Source organism: Lepidochelys kempii, chromosome 15, assembly GCF_965140285.1.
Source record: "Lepidochelys kempii isolate rLepKem1 chromosome 15, rLepKem1.hap1, whole genome shotgun sequence".
Taxonomy (NCBI): Eukaryota; Metazoa; Chordata; order Testudines; family Cheloniidae; genus Lepidochelys; species Lepidochelys kempii.
This window is the reverse complement of record NC_136394.1, coordinates 16,571,743-16,597,061: the sequence shown is the minus strand read 5'-3', so window position 1 is coordinate 16,597,061 and position 25,319 is coordinate 16,571,743. Positions and strand designations below refer to the sequence as shown.

The 25,319-nt window shown below is 37.9% G+C and overlaps 1 protein-coding gene across 5 annotated transcripts in view; it reads left to right on the top strand.

The window, feature by feature from the left end:
• The window catches only part of GNB1L (G protein subunit beta 1 like), a 57,149-nt gene that overhangs the window by 6,893 nt on the left and 24,937 nt on the right, over positions 1-25,319 (top strand). For 2 of the 5 annotated variants that reach the window (XM_073312574.2, XM_073312573.1), the window contains exons 2-4: positions 16,101-16,162; positions 22,855-22,992; positions 23,276-23,401. In XM_073312574.2, coding sequence (XP_073168675.1) covers positions 22,877-22,992; positions 23,276-23,401 — 242 coding nt within the window. In that variant the 5' untranslated portion in view covers positions 16,101-16,162; positions 22,855-22,876. The remainder of the gene's footprint in view (positions 1-16,100; positions 16,163-22,854; positions 22,993-23,275; positions 23,402-25,319) is intronic. The other 3 variants (XM_073312577.1, XM_073312576.1, XM_073312578.1) reach the window with 3 other exon arrangements.

Genomic DNA, 25,319 nt, shown 5'->3' with positions numbered 1-25,319 from the left:
CCTGTGCTGTGAGCATGTCACTTAGTGTGGTAGGGAGGTGAAGCTGAACCGGAATTAGCTGAGGAGGAATGTAGACCAATGCTCTCAGTATGAGAGTTAGTCCACAATTTTTCAATAGGAACCAAAGACCTTTGATATTATGGGCGGGGGCTGAATTCTCCTCTAAAAATGTACCAGATAGGAATCTCAGGAAAGACTTTGCACATTCAGGCAGCTAGAACAGTTGTAGATTTCCCCACTGAGATGTAAAGGCAGTGCTACAAGATTTAAGAAGGTAGAAAGTGTGACTAGTTCAGTGTTTCATAACAACTGGGCCATGGACCAGCGCCGGTCCCTGAGATCTCCTTGATACAGTTTAGGAAGGCAGCAAGCCAGTCCCTGGTATCAAAAAGGTTGAGAAACCTGGACTAAAGTATTAAATAGGAGGGCCTTATGATATGAACAGGGTTCAAAATTTGGCTTTGTGTTCATCATAAAGCAGATCCTGGTATTAAAAATAACAACAACCACAACAAAAACTTGTTCCACCACTTCCCATACTTTTTCCTCAGGAGAAAACACAGAATATAACATAGGTAATAAATCTATTTTATGGCCCGCATGAGAAAGGGTGGAGAAAATCCCTTTACTCTGTTTTCTTCCCATAAATTGAAATGTGCATGAGATAGTATGGGGGATGCTGGGATTTTCATCCAACAAATTCACAGCTGGATTCTGCTTTATTATTTGTTGAAACCTGATCATTTGTCACTTGATTAGCTTCTGGCTGTCAAAACCATCACTTGCTCAGTGTCCTGTCTGGTTAGTAGGTGTGCTGCAGAAAAGATACTGTAGCACATGCACAGAAACATAGCTCAACTGGTCCAGTTAGTCAAAAACCGCCTCTCCTTTATATGCGAGTTTCCATCATCAAAAATGGAATTTGAATAGCAGAAGATTTGATCATGTGAGAGGTGGGGAAAGAGGAATTATGCAAACACATCAGTTCTGTGAACACTATTTTTTATTCTGCATCATAGATCAATGGGATCTGAAATCAATGGGATTATTTGTGGAATAAAGTACTATACAGCGTGAGTAGAGGTGGGAGAATAGACTAGACTAGACTGGACTAGACAACATAGCAAGGATGGATGACAAAGAAAGGAAGGGGGTAAGGGAATGCATGAATTAGATCAGGGAAAGATTGTGAGGTATGCTTGTTGTTATATATGCATTTTAACTTATTAACATGTGGGGTAGTGTCCAGAGTGAAAGCAGAGTGAAGGCCAGTGATCGTAGGTTGACCAAAAGAACTACATTGTGAGGGAGGACTTGAAGTGGGAGAGTGTGGCTGTGTGCTTTACAGAGTGAGTGAGGGTGTGTCGGGTGTAGTGTGCAGCATGAAAAAAGGCATGGACATGGGAGAGCAGGGGAGCAACAAGGTGAGCTGAATTGGCTGAGCATAGGTATAAGTGGGAGAATAGGTGATAGCTAGAAGTGAGACTTTAGCTGGGACAGAACTATGTAGAACCTTCTAGACAGAGATGAGCTTGAATTTAAAATGGAAGACAGGCAGATTTATCATAAAGTTGCCTCTGCACATAGCTCTTAAACATTTTATTTTCTATATTTTAGAGTATATACCAAAGAAACTCCTAACTTTTTCTATCCAATAGTACACGTATAGTGTCAAGGGACATACCTGTGTCTCTGCTCTTAACTGCCACCACAGCCATCTGAGTGCACAAACTGACAAGTTGTGTTACAATGAGTCACTGTTGTCTTTGGGAAAGCAAAGGTAACTTTTTGGCATGACTGAGAAGTAGGATGAAGAGTGATGCAGCTTTGTCCCAAATAGGAAGCCTGTGTGGTGTGAGCACTTAGCACTGTGTGCTTTTAATTATTATTTTAAAAAATTCAAAACCAGTTTGACACATTTTTGTGTCTACCGTTTCTTTATGATGACTGACATCTTCTCCGTTTCAGATTGGTCAGGGATTTAGAAGGTAGATGCAGAAAGCAAATGAAATTAAAACCCTGATAAGAAACCATAAGAGTAACATAACCTTGCTGCTACCAATACATTAGAAATCCTGACTCCTACAGGACTATCTGTCAGTTTTACGATCTGTTACATAAGTGGGTGGATGGGCAGGGAATGATTCTTTAATTATCAGGGGTTGGCAGAATATGCTTATACTGATATATTGCCCTACTGTTTTTTGATTAACAGCTAATAAGTTCCAGACCCATAACTAGAAGATTTGGCTCATTATGTTTTTTAAAAGTCACAAATATGCCTGATGTGGGCTAAATGGTATGGATAGTTTTGTAGCATCACATTAGCTCTGCTTGAGTCCATAAGAATTTAAGAATGGCCATAGAATGGCCATACTCGGTCAGACCAATGATCCATCTAGCCCAGTATCCTGTCTTCCCACTGGTGCCAGATACTTCAGAGGGAATGAACAGAACAGGACAATTATCAAGTGATCCATGTCCTGTCATCCAGTCCCAGCTTCTGGCAGTCAGACGTTTACAGACACCCAGAGCACGAGATTCATCCCTGACCATCTTGGCTAATAGCCATTGATGGCCCTATCTTCCATGAACTTTTCTAATTCTTTTTTGACCACTCCTTTGGATGTAGCTCCATTGAAGATTTTATTTCTGCTAAGAGACCTGTGAGCAGGGACTGTTATTTGGTCTGGGTGGCTGCGTGTGCATGTAACCACTGTAAACCATGACTATTCCCCGTTTAGATAATCCACAATGGAAACTGCAACGGGCCCACATAGCAGTCTCTCCAGTTCAGCCAGCTTCCATAATGTTCTCCCACTGCTTCCTTCTCAATATTCCTGACACTCATTTATGTGCCTAGCCCACTAGAATTTAGTCCATCATGCTCATAAATTTGTTCATTTTTATGATTAGCCCATTTTGACTTCTTGCACTTCGTTTGTCTTTAAATTTTATCGTTTGTGCCTCAAATTCTAACACCTGTTGGCAGTTTCACCTTGTTGAATTAGAACGATGACTGTGGGGATAATTATGAGCAGAAGGAACATTCGGGAATTGTTTCAGTTTTGTTTGTTTTTTCTAGTTGCATTTACAGACACCCCCCCCCCCCACTCCTTACTGAACAATTGAGGGTGTTGGTTACTTCCTTCTGTGTTTATGTAAGAAAGCTGTTTATAGTCAGTTTTTCCAGTTGGCATATGTACTTCCTTGACTGCAGTTTGACACATCATTCCTCCCACTCCCTCCCTACAAGTGAAGCTAATGAAAGTCCTTTTTTAATTATTTGTGATTGTTGGTGTTAACCATAGAAGTGGCCACCATTCCAGCTTGGAAGTGTGCTGCTTGACATACTTGTTTTTGCTTTTTAGTTCCCAGTGGTTGAGAAACCATGTACACTTCACTGGGTGCTCAAACAGTTCCGTAAACTGTCACACACCCTGGCTTGTTTAGATGAAATGAGAGACCAAATGGTTTATCAAAGCAGTGGGGGGTGGATAAAAATGGATTTTTTTTCTTTTTGTTGCGTGAAATTGTAACACCAACGGACCCCAGTCGTTGGCAGGCGGCATCGAACCGGGGACCTCTGGAGCTTAGTGCATGATCCTCTACTGCATGAACTAAAAGCCAACTGCCCCTTAGCTACGGCTGTAGAGCAGACTCATTAATGGCTAAGTGGTCTCGGTGCCACTAGAGGGGACAGGGCAGCACACCCGGGAGGGATGTGGGTTACAAAATATTTTAGTTTATTGTCAAATGTAAGAAATTTTTCAGAATGAGTTATAGTTCAGCCCATCCCTGCTGGGGTGCACAAGTTGGGGTGAGAGGATATAAGGAACTTCCTCACCCACCCTTGTGCACTTACACAGGAGCCTGGTTCAGTGGCAGCATTTGAGCTTTACAGATTGCAAGCTGTGCTCAGAGCTAGTTCCCGCAGCAACACTAGCTGCATCATATAGGGAAGGAGATGACAGGGCCATGCTCCACTTTACTGACTTGCACAACCACCCTGTTCTAGGAGGGTGCACACTGCACCCTGTCCTTGGATGGTGCAATATCTGGTTCCCCCTTACTTTAGGTAGGCCATGGTGTGCTGCTGCCCATTGTGCATCCTTGCTACCTTCTGTCCTGAACTGTGATTTAGCACCACAGTTGAGCCATTAGAATTAAACTGTTTTATCATCTGTCTTTTTTTCTATGACAGATCAGTTATTTAAATTGTTTGCCAAAGGAAGGGTTGTATATAATTTCCTACATTTTGGATGGTTTTCATGAATAAGAGTTAAGTATTGTAACTCATTTTTCCAATATAGAAATGCAAGATTTTTAATATAATCGTCAAGGTGATTTACAACATTAATGAACTGAGCCCTGACCTTCCAATAAGATGCATGCAGGCAGACACCTGTGTCCATGTGGAGCCCATTTGTTAGATGAAATTTCATTTAAAGGTGAACTGAAATGCTTCATAACTATTAAATAAGTTCTTCAGTCTTCAAGATCTTTGATATTTTCATGCCTCACTATACCTCAGTTTCCCTGAGTGACTAGTCATAAGTGAGGGGACACAGTAACTCTGTGGCCAAGTCAGGAAAGAAACTCATCTCCTCCTGACTGCCATTTCCCCCTCTAACCACTAGACAATACTGCCTTCCCACAATTAAAAAAAGAACACATTTCTGTGAGAGACAGGCACAGTATAGTCGTCTAATCACAGGAGTGGGTTTTAGGAACTCCTGAGTTCTAATCCTATTCTAAAATAGCTACTTTTGAGCCCTTAACAAGACATTTCATCTCTCTTGGACTGTTTCTCCATCAATATAATGGGAGTAAAACCTACCTCTATTTTACTGCTCCCTATTTATATAACAAACAAACACACTTAATTGTGTTATCTTTTACACCATAAATGCTGTGTAACCAGATGGCTCCAAAATGTAATTAAATATTTAAAATGTACCCTATATTTAAAAAAGGTAAGGAAAATCTCTATCATACCCATGAATGCATCCGATGAAGTGAGCTGTAGCTCACGAAAGCTTATGCTCAAATAAATTTGTTAGTCTCTAAGGTGCCACAAATACTCCTTTTCTTTTTCCATGAAATGTGAGTTATTGTACTTAGGTACTTGAAGTATATCTTCTTCTTAAATAGCATTCTTCTTCTGTGCCATGCTAATGCCAGCATTGGACAAGTAGAGCCATGTAGGGGAGTAGTGGGAAGTAAATGTGCTCTCCTATGTCCCCTTCCACCATCTCCCCTCTTGACCCCATGCCATGGCTGCTTTTGAATGCTTTGGAGGTATGTGGGAAAGGACAGACCATAAAGCCTGCATGCTTAATATTTCCACCACCACCACCCTGAGAAAGGGGGAGGGGCAGGAAATGGGCTCCCCTCTGTGTGCTGGCCTGAGGTGCTGGCTAGGAGTAAGGAGTGAGTAAGCTTCACCCAAACTTACTCTCCTCCCAAACAAGAAGGGAGCAGGGAAGGAATTGTGTGGCTCTCCAAGTCAGTTTCTTCCTGGTCCTCCTCCTTCAGCGGTGTAGCTACCTGCTGCCTTGACACAGGGCTGAGTCTCAATCTAGCCTGTTGCGAATATTTTAGAGAAGTCCTAATTTCTGGTAATTACTTTAATGCAATGTAATGTTTCTTCTGTCTGATTTCCTTTATGATGATTTTTATGCTTTATCTGCTTTGTTCCCTTCTTAGTTCTTCCAGCAACTGTGGAGGGTGCACCTTTAGCAGGCAGTGAGAAAGCTGCTGTTGAACACAATGGACTGTGAATGGGTCCTTGAAGAAAAAATCTGACATTGGACCTGTTTCTGAGAAATGCTGAAACTTTGAAACTACTGACTTCATCGGGAGTTGTGGGTGCACAGCAGCTCTCAGAATCAGGCTCTTGATGGTGTAAGGCCATTAACATTCCTCTTGATTGCCTGAAATTACAGCTCTTGTGGATGCCTGGGACTTTCTTTCAGAGCCAAGTGCTGAATATAAACTGAATCCAAAATGCCCAGTGCTGAATGGGTATATGAGGAATAGCTACAATTTAGGTTTCAGAGGGTCATCAACACTATTTATTAGAGACTGGTAATAATAGTGAACAGATACTTTCCATACCAAGCTCTCCAGGGATTTAAAAATACCCGAAGTCCAGCCAGTGAAATCCAGCCAAGTTTTATAAAAATTATAGTAGTGGCTTTTATTAAATATAATCAGTGCATTTAAAATGTATAAAATATTCAGTTTACTTAAAGGAGTTATTTTGCCAAACCATAAATGTACCAATAACTAAAGCAAGGAATAACAGTTTAGGAAATCTAAATTTACAGTGCCATAAAAAAAAGCTTTGACTTTCAGATTTAAAAAAAACCTCTCTGCTTAAGCATGTGATTCATATTTAATCCTGGTTATACTGAATTCACATTTGTATATATGTTTATAGTGGGGTATATGCGTCACATGATGTATGACTTGTCCCCATTATCACAATACCAACTAGGGTTTAGCTATTTTGAGCCCTTGTTTAGAATACAACCCTCTATTCTGTTATCTTTTACATGTGGTTTTGAAATCTATCTCCTCTTTTATCCACAAGAAATTAATGAACACACATTTCATAGCATCCAATAAAACTTTAGAATAACATTCTGCAAACATAAACAAAGGTCATTTATGTAGTAAAAAGGTCCTAGCCTTAACCATGAAGAATTTATTGCAATAGTGGATATAATACTCTTGGCACATACATTCTTCCGTGAACCCAGTACTTGCAGTTTTTGCAAGAGCAAGAGACTGAAGATCTTGCAGGGTAAATTATAATACTGTTTTATACAAAATATATGATTTTGAAAACATTTATGTTTTGAGGTCCTTTAAAAATAGTCACCCAATGAACATTTCATGGTTCTGTGATATAAACCTGCACAAACATTATTCACGTGAATAATCTGTCAAGTTACTTTTGTCTTGTCAGCATTTGGAGGATAGGGCCATTTTACCACTGAGGAAACCGCAAAAGGGCGTTGCCTTAGAATATTCTCATATGTAAATAAATACACAGTTTTGCAACTTGTGCAGAGGTGGGTTGCCAGCAATTTAACAAAACTGGGCTTCATTTCTCCTTGTAAAAACTGTGTTGGAAATATGGGGCCTTATCCCGCAGTCTTTATTCAGGTTAAACTCCAGGTTTTTTTCTATTTGTTTGTTTATTTTATTTAGGAAATTTTAACTAGTTTACAAATCCTTGCCATATAAGTATCAGAAACAAATCTACACCAGTTAGTTTTTGTTCAAAGAACCGTTATCCAAGAATATTGTCATTAGATCTTTCTTTTTAACATGGTGTTTATATAACAGAGTCAGCATCATTACAACACCTATAATATGTCACTTCTAGTGATTTTATTAAATTGAGTGAAAAAATTTGGTGGGAATTTAACCTGAATAAAGACTGCAGGATCACTCCCATAATCATTTGAGGGCTGGGATGTTTCTGAGACAGTCCATAGGAGAAAGAGGAATGGCCTTACTGCACCCTGGCTGTTTCCTGTTCCTGCAAGACCCATACATACTATGAAAGTTGGGAATGTGAGTTAGGGCTGCCCTAGCCTGTGCCACAGGCTGAACTGCCCCCACACCCGCAGAGTCACGGAGATATGGACACCCTCTCCTTAGTTCCTGGAGCTGGAGTTTGGATGAATTTTCTCTGTGATACTTCCTGGCTGTGCCTATTTTTCTTTTCAAAGCTACACTGTATGTGCCTGTTCACATCATTATTACTCCTTATTTTTTGATCAGACATTTAGTTGCACGTTTTTATGGAAATTAAGATGATGAGAGGTGCATATAAGAAATACCCATTCCATCCCCAGCTTTACATATGACACCAAAGTAGGGCAGGATATGTCCATATGTAAAATACTCCATTGAAATGCAGCCAACTCTGGAGTGGAGAGTGGTAGCCAACTGGTATGCTGCACTGTACTGTGGAGAACAGAGATTTTGGCCAACGCAAACTCTTACAAAAAGTGCCAAGTGTTCTATAGTGTTGATGCAGAACAGATAGACTCTTTAAAGGTCTCCACTGAAAGATAAACACGTGGTAGATGGAAGCGGGCTGTTTAATGTAGAAGGATGAAGGACTGAGTCATTCTGCTGGGATTTTAACTGGTAGTTCCAGGAAGTCTGTGTATTTAAACTACTATGCCATTTCTCCAGCATTTGAACAGTACAATCACCATCTGCTTGCCCAAGTACTCACCTTTACTATTTACCCTTTTCTCACTTGCTTAGCCCTGCTACAGAAATCTTAAAATTCTTAGAGCTCAGGAGAGACTTATGTTGGGTAGACTAACTGGAATAATATTTATTCAATAGAGAAACACCTTTTTCCTTTAAAAGGCACATCTGATTTTGATTTTTATAACTTTTTTTTAGTGATACAAGTGACATTGTAAGGGGGGAAACTCCACCTTATGCTGGAGCTATTCGTATGACCATTAGAGCTTTATAAAGGGAAATGTAATAAGAATATTTTGTACTGTGTTAATATTGATTTTAATGGATGCCTTATTAATATGCTACTTGAAATATTTATACTCATTTCAAAGTTGGAGCCATTGGTATTTCAGTACCTATCTATTGCTAATTATAGTTATAATGACCTTTGATTGGAAAAATACGAGACTTGGGATGTTAGCTTTAGTAGCTTTTTGTTGTTCCTGGCAGTGAGGTTAAGTTACTTATGAAGGGGAAACTGATCCAGGTGCGGATGTGCCGCGTGATGCCCTGTGCACCATGTAAGTCCTGTAGAGGGACGTACATGGAAAATTGGAGTGGAGTAATTCCACGGAGTACCTCCACACTCCCTGCGTGCTGCAGAGATGTCTTCATGAAAATTCCAAATAGACCAGCTTAGAGGGAACTGCAACAGGTGGATTGGAGAAGAGGCCGGGGTTTAATGCTTCCGTGTCGCCAAACCCTCACATAGGAGTTGCAGCCACGATACCAGTCCATGGGCTTCAATAGCGCCATAGTGGGGCTATGAGGTCCCTGAAGATGTGTGTGTGTGATTCCCACCCATTTCCATTCTCACTTAGTGCCCTGCCACAAATCCTGATCATTCAGGCTATTTGCTAGTTGGGTAGTATTTCACCCTAAATAAATTGAATGGTTGTTTCCTGTAAAATAATTAACTTCTGATCATTATTAAACTTTTTGTTGGCTTTAAAAGTGATCTGCAAAGGGGATGCTGGATGAGGAAATGAGCTTGTGCCTTCGTAAAACGTTTCTAAGGTAAAATATGAGCAGACAAAACATTAGGGACATCATGTCTTGTATTCCCTGTTTTTGTTGGAGGACTCGCTTTGTTTACACTGAAATTTTTTACATAGCTGCACTGCTGTATCTGTATCAGGACAAACCCTTAGTGTTGCATTGGTGCAAGTCATAGCATGCACCAGTGCCTTTATACCAATGCACCATGTCTAAGCTAGGGGTTTGCACTAGTGTCTGAAAATCCCAGTGTAAACAAGACCTCACTAGTGGTCTCAGCTGTGTATTGTGACTACACTCTCTGCCTATAAGAGAAAGGGTGCTGAATCCTTAACACAGACACCTTTTTATTTCAAGAGTTTTGCTTAAATATATGTTAACAAAAACAAATTTTCTCAACTAATGCATCCGATGAAGTGAGCTGTAGCTCACGAAAGCTTATGCTCAAATAAATTTGTTAGTCTCTAAGGTGCCACAAGTCCTCCTTTTCTTTCAATTAATTAAGTTTCACTTCCTTGGTATCTGTGATGTTGCAACCATGTATGTTTTCCAGACATCTAAAACCTTCCAGAGAAGAATTTCAAATATAGGGGAAATATAAATAAATAAAAACCCATCAAGCCTTCTTTATACAGGCATAAGCCCATGTTGGGGGTAAGAGGGGTTGTTTTGTTTTATTTGTGCAAGTCCTCCTTAAAAGAAAAAAAATACCTCTGGTTGTTCCAAATTATAGCAATACCTCATTATTATTCCTTAAAAATGTTAAATTGTTATATTTGCAACCAGGATGCCATTAGCTTCCCTATTAGTATTTAGTTCAAAGGAAGACTTATAAGTACAAAAAAAGTTCTGTTGTATAAAACTGAATGTGTGTTTGATATCACAGTAGTTTTGGGAACAATGCAAAGGTCAATTATGTTGCTTGCTCTCCTGTCACATGATGTGCATGTGTATATGAATGCATCCCTGGAATTCCACTGTGGGATCTGCATCTTTGAAGCTGATGCTAAAATTACTGCCTAGGCTCTTGCAAAGGCGGATACTGATAGAAGATTCAATGAAATCGAAGGTCGCTGGTCTGGTAGGTGTTGAAAGATACCTGGCTATGATACTATTTCTGATTTAATAATGCGAATGGGAGGCTAGTCTTTGTAATAATTAGGACTAATTACTGAAGAGGTGTTGACAGATGGGCTAAGAGGAAACAAACTGCCTTTATCCAGTGGTTTAGAGTCAGATTACTGGTCTTGTGTTATCTGTTTCTCAGAAAGTAGAAGCTTCAATCATTCACTAAGTCTTCAAAGGGGAAAGGGATCCTAACAATATACAGGATTTGGGATGAAGTTATGAAATAAATCTTTGACTCAAAATGGCTAAATTAATCCCTTTTCCGTAAATTATTATAGTTTTTAAATTTGAGTTACAGATGAAGAATCTGATTATACTTCAAAGTGAGTCAAACCATTATTGGTGACCTTTTTTTTTTTTGCTGCTGTTCATTGATTAGTTAATACCTGATTCCTTCCTCTCCTGAATGCTCGGTTTCCTCTTTAAAGAATGATCTCTATGGCTGATATCCAATTGGAATAGGGAGGAAAAGGCAATTGCTTAGGACTTTCTCTTCTTCTTAGTACATGAAACATAAGGGTTTTTAGCACATAGACACAATATCTCTGTATGAAAAGCATGTTTACCAAATTTCAGTTATCTAGCTCTTTATACAAACAGACAAGAAGTTGGAAATTTTAGCAAAAATTGGCAGATTTTGGTTAGTTTTGTTAGTCTGGGAATTTTTTTTTACCATTGAATATTTTTTAAAAAAAGTTCTTCCCTCCCATATTCTTTCTGATCTGACTTCCATCCCCTCAATCTGGAGCCTCTTGCCTAAGCAGCTGACATTGTCCGTCAGATCTTTGTCTGGTGGGAATGGGTTTAGTAAAGACATTAAAGAGTTAATAATCTTTCACTGGAATGAACATTTGGAGTGGCTTACTTCAGACAAATGATTTAAAACTCTAGCTATCCTCCATGTTCTCAAATGACTCCCTTTTATATTCACATCTTCCCACCATCCACCCAATCTTGACCCTGATTTTCTGTGAAGCAGTGGATAAATATGGTGGACTTGGATAGTTTTATAAAGAGAGGTAGCTTTCAATTATTTATTTGCTTTTTAACAATGGAGGCACTTTAATTAGTGTTTAAATATTTATAATCAGTTTTATTGTGCTGTAAAATCTGTTATACTTTGATCTAGATTTTCTGCTTTGAGATAATGATGCTTGTAAAGGTTTTCTTAATGAATTTGGTCAGAATTTGACATAATCTGATTATCTGATGAAAGACTGACACTTCAGTTCCTGCCAACATAAAAGAGCAGTACAAAAGGGGGCTGTTCAGAGCCCATTCAAAGGCTGGAAGTTCAAGTTCAGGTACTGCAGGCTGTTTCAAGGTTCAGAATTAAGATGGTGAAACAGTTTTAGATTTCACTGTTGGGTTTTGTTTTTTGTTTTGTTTTTCTGATCGATTGTGGTTCATACTGGACAAGGAGACTGAAGCTTTAAATAAGTAATAACACTTTAAACATGTTAACTGTCTTCAGGAACTTTTGGTTTAGCAAGCAGAGAGAAATAAACAGCTAATGTTAAGACATGACCCCTTAAAAATATGGAAGAGCTAGCTGATCAGAATGTGCCAGGCATCTGTAACATTTAATACTAGAAATTCTAGTATGAAGGTCATTGAAGAATTATTGAACTGGTGTTGTAGTTGTTCACTCTTTATTAATATCCTTCACATTTTGACTATTTACCTGTTTGATATTGTTGTCTCAGGAATGGGGAAAATAAATATTGCAGGGTTGTAGCTATGTCGGTACCAGAATATGAGAGAGACCAGGTGGGTGAGTTAATATCTTTTAATGGATCAACTTTTGTTGGTGGAAGAGACAAGCTTTTGAGCTGCACAGAGCTCTTCTTCAGATTTTACCAAAGATATTAAATATTTAAAGATATCACCTCACCCCACTTGTCTCTCTCAAAATAAGTATATTTAACAACTCCGTCCTACATGGTCATGGAAAATGGATCTAGAATTATGTGATCAAATTCACATGGAAGAACAATTGTGGTTTTGTATCTAAAATCTAAGATTAGACTAAGCAGTTAAAATAAACATTTGTTGTATTTGATGATCAGGTGACATTTACCCTGTAAATGTCATTCTTGTTTGCACCAGAATTACAGTGCATTCTTGTCACATTTCTTGGACTACTTTGCTATCTGATAACGTGGCTTATCCAAATAACATCTACATATATTGTATCTGATGGGAATCACAGTGGACAAAAAGGAGGTGCTGATACCAATTCATGTTGAATTTTAATGAGACACACAGCAGAAGAATGCTTTTTCATCTGCTTCTCTGAATCCTAAATTTGAAATGGTTGATATACATGACATGGGGCCTTTTTAAACAAAAAATAAAAATTGATTCTTGAAATAGTAAAGATTATGGACCAAATTCTACAGTCCTTATTGAGGCAAAACTCCCACTGACACCAGTGGGACTTCTGCCTAATAAAGCCTACAAGTTTTGATCTAATGAATTAATACAGAGTAGAGGAACCTCACACAACCTTATTATACAATTTGAAGAGTTCTCTTTTCTTAGAAAACTTTTAGTGAGTTCACTTTCATTGTGCTTACGGAAGGGTTTGAGCACAGATCTGGGAGACCATAAATCCTATGCTGATCCTGGCTCTTTCAGTGACTCTCTATTACCATGGGCAAATCACTTAGCTTCTCTGCCTCCGTTTCTCTCTGTCTGTAAAATGATTTATAATAATACTTGCCTCGCAGCAGTACTGTGGCTTAGTTAACAAACATAAAGATTCTAAAGAAGGAATGAATTTATAGATATTATTCCTGCACCCATAGAGATGAAATAATTTAATATCTTGATTTAAGGGCCCAATTCTGCAACCCTCACTCACTTCAAAGGGATTGCTCAAGTGAGTAAGGATTTGCAGGACAGGGTCAAAAATGTGGAGTATGAAAACAAGCAGGAACTAAAACAGCTGATTTACTATTTGATTACTTCAACGATTTGTGACTTCGGTGGGTTTTTTTAAAAAAGTTGTCTGAAACCTATCTATAAAATAAATCTTAAAAACCAGAAACGAGGTGAAAAAAATAAATACAGTATTCTGTTGTATGTGTATCCTGAAATGTGCCAATGCCTAAAGAATTTCTTGCTCAGTTTAACCATAAAAATGCTTTCCTTCCTCTCCGCCTTTTCCAATGATTTTGTATTTTGTCAGTGCTGTCTAGGCGTTTTAGAAAATGGGGGAACAAGGATAAAATAAAATATTTTGGGAGCTTTTTCAGATAGCTCGGCCAGGAGATAGTTTGGGTACAGTTTCTTACAGTACACAATGAAATAACCTTGCTCCCTCTAGAACTAGGATCATTTTGGATAAGTGGTATCTGTGGTCAATGTTGTATATTTTGTAGCAGAAAAAATAGCATAAAATCCAGTAACTGATTCAAAAGATTTAAAGAATATGAAGTAGCATGTTGCTTCCACATATGTTTTTAAAACAAATCCCTTCTCAATTCCTCCTCCTGAAAAAAATACACACCGAGATGGGGTGCCAACTTTGAGGTGACGGCCAGTGCTAGGATTTTAGGAAAGGATACACTGAAGAAAGTTTAAGGCCTCCTAACAGTAAAGGGTCAGCAGTGGCTTGTGGGATTTTTTTAATGGATAGTTTTTACCTCTAAAATGGTAAAGATGGGAACAAAAATACCACTGTTACTTCTATTGGTAATATTTAAGTACATTTTTGCTCTAACATTGTTTAGTACAAACAGATACCATTCCTCCAGAAATAATTATTTCTAAAGTGAGGTGTGAGAAGGCTTATTTTGGCTGAAACTTGTGTAAGTCCATTTTTTTTAAATGGAGGCTAAAATTACACAGTAAAAGTTTAATTTGGGTAAAACTGATGGAGACATTAAAATAAATGTCGTATTATGTACGAACTTTGTAAATTAGTATGAAAGATTTTATTTGACCCTTCCTCCCCTATTGTCAGTTATCACGGGACGATCTCCTGTGCTGGAACTGGGGGTCAATAGAGTTAACCCAGTTTACTCTAGCTGAGGGCCCGGCCCTGTACGTCAATAGTCAATTGACTAGCCATTTTGTGATATATGTTAGACCTATAACATCATTTCTTAAGAGTTGTATTTTTATTATATAGTATCATATTGCATATGCATTGATACTGAATTAAAGCAAGTTTTATGTTCTATTTCACATTTAGAAGGAGAAAATCTACAGAACACAAAAAGTTATCCTGTGCGTATTGTGTTTCATGTTCATATGCCCTGTGGGAGGAAAAGAAAAGTAATAGAACAGACAAATAAATAAACGTGGTGTTGAAACTGGCATTACAGAGTCTGCTGTTGCACAATAGAACCGCAATCAATTTACTGTCTTTATTGGTCGACTGCCAGAAAAATAGTATAATATTATACGAGGCTAGATTAATTAAATAGTAATTATAAGGGAATAAATCAAGTAATCATAAAAGTTTATCATGGGAAAAATATGTGTCTAGAATTAATTAGTTTTCTAATAAAGTATGTATTTTAATTGCTCAGAATTACGGAATCCTTAATTGCAGACATGTAAGTTTGGCCCGATTAATTTCAGTTGCTGTAAGAACTTGATATATTTCTTCTCTGTCAGTTTGCTGTTTTTTTTATAGTTTGCTACTAAACAAGAGTACTTCAGGAAATGTCTGCTAAAATGTCTCGAAGGTGTTTAATTAAATCTTTGCAGTCTGAGGACAATATTAACTAGTTATTGCTTTTGGAAGCAAGAGATTCATGCCTGATGCTGAAGTAGGCAGCACCCCTAATTTCGGAGGCTGGGTAGACAGATCTCTGTTGCTGACAGATTGCTATGCATGGCTGAACTGAAAGGCTACTCAAAACAGCCTTTTGATGGTCCTTGGCTTATCAATTTTCTGCTAGATTGCAATGATTTATCAAGTGTGCAAACTTGAATTCAACTTTAAGCCTGAATGTTGTGTTGTACAGAGACAATTGTGTGAAGCCTTTTTTTCATTTATTTTGTGCATTTTCACATTCTTTAATTTTTCAAGGAGATTTGGCATTAGAGGTCCTATATCTTTTTGCATTAGCCATATGGGGAGTCTGTTTTGGAGTTGAACTACTGTGTACTTTGTGTCAGATTTCTTTCTCCTAAAACAAGGCTTTCTATAGTTTTATCATTGCACTTTACTGGGCAATTAATGGCTTCATAAAGCAAAACAGATGGGTTTCTTTTTCTTTAATCTGGACAATGAACCTGTTTATGAAACACTAAAATTTCATCAATTTCAGCTGTGTTTTCATGCTGTGTTTTAGCTTGACATATTAAAAACAAGTGCAATGGCATAACTGTAGCCATGATATTCGGCTTTCTCAAAAATGTTTATTTCAGTGAGATTTGCAATGCCTAAAATGTTTAACTGTGTTAAGAAAGGTCAGCCAGCTGATAGCTAAAGGCGAGTATGTCAAAATGAAAGACTGAAAAAAAATTATCATTCTGACACACCAGGAGTATTAGAATGATTAATGTTTATGTTAATTTATGGCTTTTACATGTTGATTAATAGCTTTTTGTTTCAGTGACTAAAATGTATAGGGGCAATGAGATCCATATGCTAACTCAGTATTCTTAGTTTTGTTCCCATGCTGAATCTGTGTTTTCATATGGAAAATAATTATAGTGAATTTTTTAAATTGCAGATGGAAGTATTTGGACGTTATCCTCAAGATACCAGCTCAAATCCCAAATATTTCTGAAAATCGTATGTTGAAATTTACATGCATTTTCTTTACAAACTTAATTATTTAAAGACATAAGTGTATTGTGTTTTGTTCTCTGTCAGTTAGATGATGACTAGTTAGAGGAGAAAAGGTGTTAAAAATGTAACTAGTCATTCTCTGACTGAAAATGATTGAAAAAAATCACATTGTATTGCTATTAGTAGCCATTCCCCCCCCCGCTTTGACTGGATTTCTTGGCATATATTTTTACCAGTGGCTGATAAACAAATCAGTTTGCTCCCTAACCATTTATTGGTTTATACAGTGAAATGTGGAAACCTCCGTTGTTCCCTAGATGGGGTCAGGAAAGAAGCTAACTTTGGCGCAGATCCTGAAGGAGGTTGAGCTCCTAGCCTCCTGTTTACTTCAATGGCAGAGGGAGCTACTTTGCTTCTCTCAGGATTAGGCTTATAGTTTTGAAGTCTTCTTCTGAGCAGTCAGTCATTAGTGGTCATTAACAACTATTTTGTGACCAGTTAGAATGAAAACTCTGGCAGCACTGACTTCCCAACCTGTAAAAATCCAGGCCTCTAGTCAGTTGTAACATAGGATGTGTGGCAACAGGTTAATGGTATCCACTAATACGGTATTGTGTAGCTTGGTCATATAAATCAGCAAGTCCTGTTTGATGCTGTTATCTCTCTAAATTTAAATTTTCAAAACCAACAATGTTATGTCAGAATGGAAATCTCTTGGTTATGTTATTTTTTGTTCATATTTCCATTCACACTAGTGCATGCTTCCAGTCCATTGCCATGATTTTATTTTTGCTTTGTTTTTAACATGGATCTTTTAAGGTACAGCGTTGTTGCTTAATTCCTACTTTGACACTGATGTTTGAGGATGAACGTAGATAAAGAATAAATGCACAAAGTAATTAGCTAATGCTAATGTAAAGCACTGGATATACACATTGCTAAAAGGAATGACTCTTTCATTTGTACGTTTTATGTGTCAAATCATTCTATTTGAAACCATTCTATTTACTTAATTAGCTTTTTAAACATAAACACTAAAGCATGATATATGGAATTAGTATTATTATAATATTAGCAGTACAGCAAGAAAGATATCAAACAGATCTATAAAGTAAAAAACTTAATGTCACAGTCCTGTTTTCTTGGCATATTTTTCAAAAGTTAACATAGTGTTCACATGTCTAAAAGCAAGTCACGTGTCACATACAGGCAAGCTTCCCTCCTACCCCCAGTTCTACCAGTGTGCCTCAGTTCTGACCTCAGGATACTGTGCAGTTTCTCTTCTGTGTTTTACTTGAGGAAAGATTGACAATTATATCAAATTATGTGGTGAAGTTGTGATGTGTACAAATGAGGTCCAGGATGAGAATGTAAGCTCCTGTTCCTTGTAGCCTAAATCTGGATTTGAATTCCAAGTTGCTTCATTTGGTGGGGGAAAGAAAAAAAAAGTCTTGTTATATTTTTAGCTTATTATAGAGTACAAACTAAACATACTTTTGCTCAGATACTTTTCCCATTTCAATGTTCTTCCCTACTTCTGTGTTTTTATGTAAAGCTTATAGGATTTTTAGTGTCAAACTCAAAGGCAGTGGGCTGAAAAATTACTACAGAAGGCTGGTGGGCATATGTGTTTTACCAAATATTTAACCTGCTTTTAGAGCACATTTTCTTAGTATGTAGTAAACTTCAAATACTCATCTTTGAGTTCAAATACTCTGAAATAAGCAGTTCAGTTGCTTTCTGCAGATGTATCTGGAAGCTGCCAGACCATCTGTATTTTAGTTATGTTTGGATAAAATGGTTACTTGTAATCCTGGACTTTGATCCTTTGCCTGCTAGAAATGCCACATGTCCATACAGCATTTGCCCCAACTACTGTTGTCTGAGGTATGTGCAAGTTCCACTGTGTTTTGGCATTTCAAGTAGAGTAGATTTAAAGGAAGGCCAATCAACCAAGGGTCTCTGTTGATCCAGCCTAGCTGCTCAAATGGATCATGCAGCCAGCCAGCATGGTGGTAGCCAGCTGAGATGGGGGAGGTCCACAATTTTTAAATGCAGCCATGCACTATGGGTACTGCTGAGGGCAGAAGGGGAGATTTCCCCACCATGAGAGCTCAACTCTCTGTTATGGTTTATAGGCAGAAAGCCTGGACAAGACTGGCCTTATGGGCCCTTTAGAAAGCTCATACTGTAAGGGCTACCTACCATATTTTAAAATTGAAAATGGAGTTGGATTATGTGCTTTGTACTATTAACTTAATAAAACTGCCCTTTCCAGCAGTTTTCTTTGAAATTACATACTGTATATTCTTACTGAATGCAGGTGCTATGTAGTCAATCTAGTTAGTTAGCTATAAGATGTGGGAAACGTGTCTTAAAAATCATCACGAAAGGAGCAAAGTTACCCTTTGACCCAAGTGGAAAAGACAGAAGAGAGAGGAGAGCTCTGGAGAGGAGCTTTCATACATGAGAACAGGGAAGAAAAAAGGTTGTTCATATTTTTACTGACTAATTCTTTAATCTTACTCTTCTTTGGGAGGCTGGCACCTGGTAGGCTTGGAATTTCCAGAAATAAAAGGGATTTCATATATTTGATGATGAGCACACCTGGATGTGTTGAATATTTTGCAGTCATAATTATATCTGCACACCTGCTAGTTAGAGTCCCGAGTCAGTTTGCCAGACGTGCTGAGAGAGATTTATCTCTGGCATACCTGAAAAATCTCTCTTTAGCACCAACTTTTTGCTACTTTGTAAACAACTACAGAATCGGAAGCCTTTTTTAGTCTTTGCTGAAGCTGTCTGTATCTCAGATTAAATTGTGGGGTTGTGGGGGAAGGGGTGCTTGGATGATAGTTTACTAGCAATTTGTTTTTGCTTCGATGTGTGATGAAAATACAAATGACAGGAGTGGGAACAGGAGAGTTGTTGAATTCAACTGGAATTTTTCCTGTGGGAATCTATTAATGTTTTTAATTCTCTGTGAGATTTTTCTAAGGTAATCTTTCTGACATTTACATTTTTTAATGACTATTATTAATTGAAAAATCAGCTTTTTCTATTTTTTTTTTTATCAAATGCTAAAGTAGTGCATTTCTCACTGCATAGAAACTCAAATAACTTCAGGAAAGTTCCCTAAATTACACACGAAACAAAGTGGGGTTTTATAGATGGTATTATTGGTAATTTGTTCTCTAAAGTTATATAACTTTACATTTTTTGAAGAAGACTAAACAATTCCCAATTTTAGTAGAAACATGTTCTGCATGGGAAAGCTCTTTACAATACAATGTGTGATGTGCACAGTCATTTCCTAACTGGAATATCGATCTGGACACCTGGATTTTCCAATCAGCATGTAGTTGGTGGTGGATCAAGAGTAATCAACATAATATATCTGGAGTTTGTATTGTACCCTGTCAAAATAACTTCTGGAGCACAGTTTGGTCACTGAAGGAGGAGAGTGTTACCAGCACAGGAAAGGCTAGGGGAAAAAAAGAATAGGATTGATGTCTATTTAAAATAACAAGACCAAAGTACGGCAAGGAGGTGTTGCATCTCTCAAGGCTGGTGTCCTCTTACAAACAAATAATGTCATAAGCAAAATTTAATTCATGTCCTCCAATGTCCTGTCTTGGAAGCCAGTGCTCACAACATCTAGGTGCCTGTGTGTCAAGCACATAGTTTAGGACAGAGAACTTTTTTGAAAGCATTTATTATAAATTTCCTTCTGTGGGTCTCACTTTGCTGCTTAGAGCCCTAGGGCCTGATTCTGGTCTCACACTGGTGTTTTGACAATGGGACTTAGACTCTTAAATCATTTAGGGACTTTTGAAAATTTTGAAGATAGGCACTTAGCCTCCTAGTGAGATTTTTCAAAAGCACCTATCTGCATCTTCAGGCACTTAAATACAGTACCTTTGAAAATCTTCTTAAGTGATGTTGCCGAAGTTCACAGAGGGAATTAGCAACAGAGGTGGGATTAGAATTTAGGAGTTCACTGTTCCCGGACTGTTGCTCAAACTGCTGTGTCACAACTAGTGCCGAGAGCAGTAGAAAACTTAAAACTTAAAATTGTTATGCTGTAACTTCTCATCACCGCTGTCTTTTTTGCTGTGCAGCCTCTGATGATTTAGCAGTAGCAATTAATAATAGAAAATACCTCATTCCCTAGCAAAACACAACGGGGGGCTATTGATAAAAGCCATATACTATTAAATACAGATTTCCAGATTGATGTATATAATCGCAAAATCCCACTTCCAAAGATTGACAATTTACTTTGAATCCATGAGTGAATAAAGTATGTTTACTATTATTTTTTCCCTATATCCCAGTCTGAGGAGTCTTCTACAGTATTGTCCTTGTAAAAACATGCATTAGGAGTGTCTGTTTCATGCCAGCTAATACCTTCCTCACATCCAGGCACACACAGTCTGTCAGCAAAACTTTTGTGTTGCTAATTAGAAAAATGCTATTAAATCCTGCCTCATAATCCCAATAGCCTCTGGGCTGACTCAATTCCATTTTGTCTCCCTCCCTCTCTTAGAACTATACTTTGGAATCATTCCTTCATAAAAAGGGACACCTCCCTATAACATGCTCTGTGTTAGCTACATTAAATGTCCAGAGGGTTACAAAGACAAATTGTCACTTTGAGGGTGATTAGAATGGTTTTGGATACAGTTATGGAGCTCTGATCAAGTGACCTTCAATGACAAAGCGCTTATTGTAACAGACAGCCTCATAATAAGGATGAAGTACGTTACAGATAGGCACTGAAGGGTTGAATCTCACCATGGGGAACAACCTTGTACAAGCGTGTAATCATCTGAAAATTTATTCCTGGCTTGTCATGAGTCTGGATCCTCAGATAGCATCATAAAACAGATGAATCAGTGCATTAAAACATGGAAGTTATGCACTGAGCTCATTATTTTTGTAGCTTACTGTACAGTACTATTGAGGAAGAGAGAGATGTTAGATTGTAAACGCCTGTTTCATGACCAGACCTAAAATATTTGTTTAATTAGGAATTACAGATACGGTAGTGATCACTGTTCTATAAATAACAAAGATAGAATTAAATCTCTCTCATCTCAACTGAGTTGCAGTAGTCAGTGCATCCATTTAATAAAGGAAGAGTCAAAGTCTGACACTGATGCATCATGAGTGTCTACTTAAAAACTGAAACGTTTTACTTGTCCATGTAATGCTTAGTTTTACTTCTGTGTTACCATCCTCTTCTGTGACCCATCTGGGAGAAAGAGTCCTGTTGACATTCACTTATTTAACTTAAAAAATGATTCTTTGGGCTGGTGGAACCCATCCAGTAAACAGCTTTTTGAAAGAGTCATGATTATTGACATCCACCATGACAGCCCCCCCCCCCCTTACTTTTCAATCTACTCATTTCTTAATGTGAACACAGGCAATAAAGTAAGAGATAGAAGTGTAGGATATATAGGGCATGGTCACTAATTTCACACAGGGAAGACTGTCAGTAAAAACCTGCTTATAATGCTCACTACTGTGTCATTTTCCAAATTAATTTAAAGCTCATAAAGGCTGCTAAATTAATAGATATGCCTCAGCATTGTTCTGGAGGATCCTCTCTAGCAAGCTGAAGTATAGTTCAGTCTTCATTGCCATCCAGTCTTTGTTGTCTTTGCAAAAATTGTCTACATAGGTGTTCATTTTGATGGACATTTTTGTGCTGTGAACATGTTTTGGTAAGGCCTGGATCGATCCAAGCATTCAAGAATGTACCTAACTGGGTCATATGAGTAGCTCTTTTGAATTCAGCAGGATTACTCAAGTGCTTAAAGTTTTATGCACATGCTTAAGAGCTCTGTTGAATTGCAGCCTGTGATCAACCACTTGCTTTACATAGTCCCCCAGCCCAGTCATCAAATAATAATTTTTTGATTACTACTGATGCTGGGCCATATTTGAACCAGTGCCTAGAGGTGAAAAGATCTATATCCATTTCCTGATCCTGGGAACAGTGCAAACTCCTCTGAATGCAATATTTAACATAGTGTGGTCATAAAGTTAAAAAGAAATGCTGTTTTGATTTTTTTTTAAATATAACCATACCTGGAACCAAAAGTTGGAACACTGGGGAGTAATGAAACTCTGGGGTAAAAATGAGTATCGCTCTAATCTTACCTGAAACCTTTTCAGTGGATATATATTCCATGGCAAGAGAGCACAGTGAAAGGATTATTTTGGGAGGAAGGGGAAAGAATTTGCCAAGGGCCTAACTGGAATGATAAATGTGCTTGCTCCACTAAATTTGTGTGTCCAATTCCTTGCATTTTGTAGTTGTCACTTGTCAGTCCAGTTTGCAGCATGGAGAATAACTGAACACATTTGTATATTCAAATATATGATGAGTGCATATTCATGTAGCAAGCTCAGCATTTCTCATAGTTTAGCATGGATGGATAGCAATGAGAAACAGATTTGATAGATTGCTTGATCCCGAAGTGTAAGAGGGAACATTTTAGTTTGGATTATATGGCGAATAACCTCAACATAATGCTAGCTATAAGGGGAAAGTACAGATGCTTAAGCAAAGCAACTGTCTGAAGCAGAGCACAGTTGCAGTACTGTTGTTCATAATATATGCTGCTTAACACTATGTGATTAAGAAAATCTTGTGCTTTTCTTTGATTTCTCTTCTTGGAAAGGTGTCTCTAGATTATTGCTGATATGGCTCTTCCACCTCCAGATCCACAGTTTGTTCTACGGGGTACTAGTGCTGAAGTCCATACTCTACATTTTTATTGTGGAGGCCAAGAACCTGATTACCCCATTCTCTTCTCTGGGTGAGTAGAAGCCTTTAAGTAAATTTCCCACCAGAAGCTGTTGCAGAGATGAGCATCCTTCAAACTCCCCCCCCCCTTTTTTTTTTTTAAAGAGAACATATACTTTAAGTAAATTATAGCTGGGAAAAACAACAAAATGTATTCCCAGTAAGTGATTGGTGCATTGAATGAAGCCTGTGTACATACATAACACTTCAGAGTCCTAGAAGGCGGAAGAACAGCAAAATTTCTTATTAAATTTTACATGATTGTCACAGAACATGCCATCCATTCCCTCTATCAGGTCTTCCAATGGGCTGATCCATGTCTGGAACCTGAAGACACGCAGGGTGGATACAATTCTAGATGGCCATGGAGGAAAATCTGTGCACTGGGTGGAAGCAATCTATGGCAGAGACAGGCTCCTCAGGTCAGTGGAGTAGTCAAAAGGGACAAGAAATTGTGGTGCTTGTACTAATCTTGTTGCTGTAACATACTTGATAAGAAGGCGTCACTTATTTCTGAAGTCGCTGTAAGTCTTGTCTCTGAACGTACAAGACAAAGTGTTACATAATTTACAATAAAGGACCAAATTTAAAAGCCACAAAATAAAAATTGAGAATGCCTAAAATAATGGGTTCAATTTATTCAGAGTAAATACTGCTTCCTGTAACTACAGCATCACAATTCAGTATTTCTGGTGTCCTTTAGTACATCAGTGGAAGTGAGGTAACCTGAAGTCTTTATGTGAAGAAGGGAAATTTGGGTATAAACTGACAAATGTTTCACAATAGTTTTCAAAAAAGAAAAATACAGAATAAGATCATGTCTACACTAGTGAGCTGTGCCGCTGTAAGATTGCTCGTGTAGCCACTCTATGCTTCTGGGAGAGAGCTCTCCTGTCAACATAATTAAACCACCTCCAACAAGCAGCAGTAGCTACGTCAGCGGGAGAGCATCTGCTGCCGACATAGCGCTGTCCACCCCAGCGCTTCTGTCCGTGAAACTTATGTCACTCAGAGGGGTGTCTTTTTCCACACTCCCCAGTGACATAAATTATACCAACAAAGTGCTAGTGTAGAGATAGCTAAGTTACAAGGTAGAAAACCATAAAGACAAAGGCGATAAGTGAGTTCAAGAGATAGGAAAAGTAAAGGATTGAAGGATGTGTGGGAAGAGCCGGATTGGCGGATTAGTATCTACCAAAATTGAACAAGAATGCTGGGTTACATATTCATACTCTGTTGCAAAATATATTACGTTCTCCTGCAAGGAGGGATGTTTGCAAGGTTACTGTGTTCCTTGGAATACACAGGTGATCCACCTTCTTTGCAGCAGATGCCAGAGCATCTGTGTGATTTTTGAGGTGTTCTGACATGTTTATCAGGAAAAGACATCTCTTGTAAAGTACTGTAGAGCTCATTAGCATTTATATTTGTTGTCTGCTTAAATTCTGTTAACACCCTGAAGAAATTTGGTATTGAACTAAAATTATTCATCTAATTATCCAGTTTTCCCCCTCATCTATTCCCTGCTGTGTATTTATAACATTATGATGCTTTAAGTATCTAATATAATTCCAGGGCTGCTGTTACCTGTATTTTTCCTTCTTATCTTCATCTAAAATTTAACCAGAACAAACCATTTTTCCCATCTCCTGATAAATTCTTAAAATGTAAAGTCTCATGAGCTACAGAACTATTCAGTACAATTTCTGTTTTATGAACTAACTGGGATTGAGGAGTTCATGAAATCAAAGTTTATAAAATTGAATATTTCAAAATTACAATAGGTGCAGTGCATAACTTAATTTATTAATTGTTCAGTGATAATGTACATTACCAATTGTATATAGTGTGCCTGGTTTTCCTTTTACTGAGAGAATAACCTCTCTTCTTTGCTGCCAAATCTGTCTTTTCAAACCTGTACAGTCACTTAAACATTGGCTGAAGGATTCAAGTCACATTTTACGGCAGGAAGATGACAGCAGCAGCAGAAAAATGGTTCATATGAGTGATGTTCATAAAATCGGGGTGTTATTGTACATGACACTGTTTTGCTTAATGCTTCTGTCAAGTGAGAAAATTGTTAGTAAATTAAAAATACTTGAATTTGTATAATTTAATGTATGGAAGAAAGGCTTGGGGGAGGCTCTTATCCCAGATGATGACTTGATGGCAGATACTGTAACTACTTGGATACTTATAGAATATATTTAATGAATTCATTGTTTCAGGCTTGCATACCCAATATTTGTTGTCAATACCTGCAATTGCTTGTAACTTGACCCTGAAATAAACTAAGTTGTTGCTCTTACTTATTGACTATGTATGTTCCATCTTTAAAAA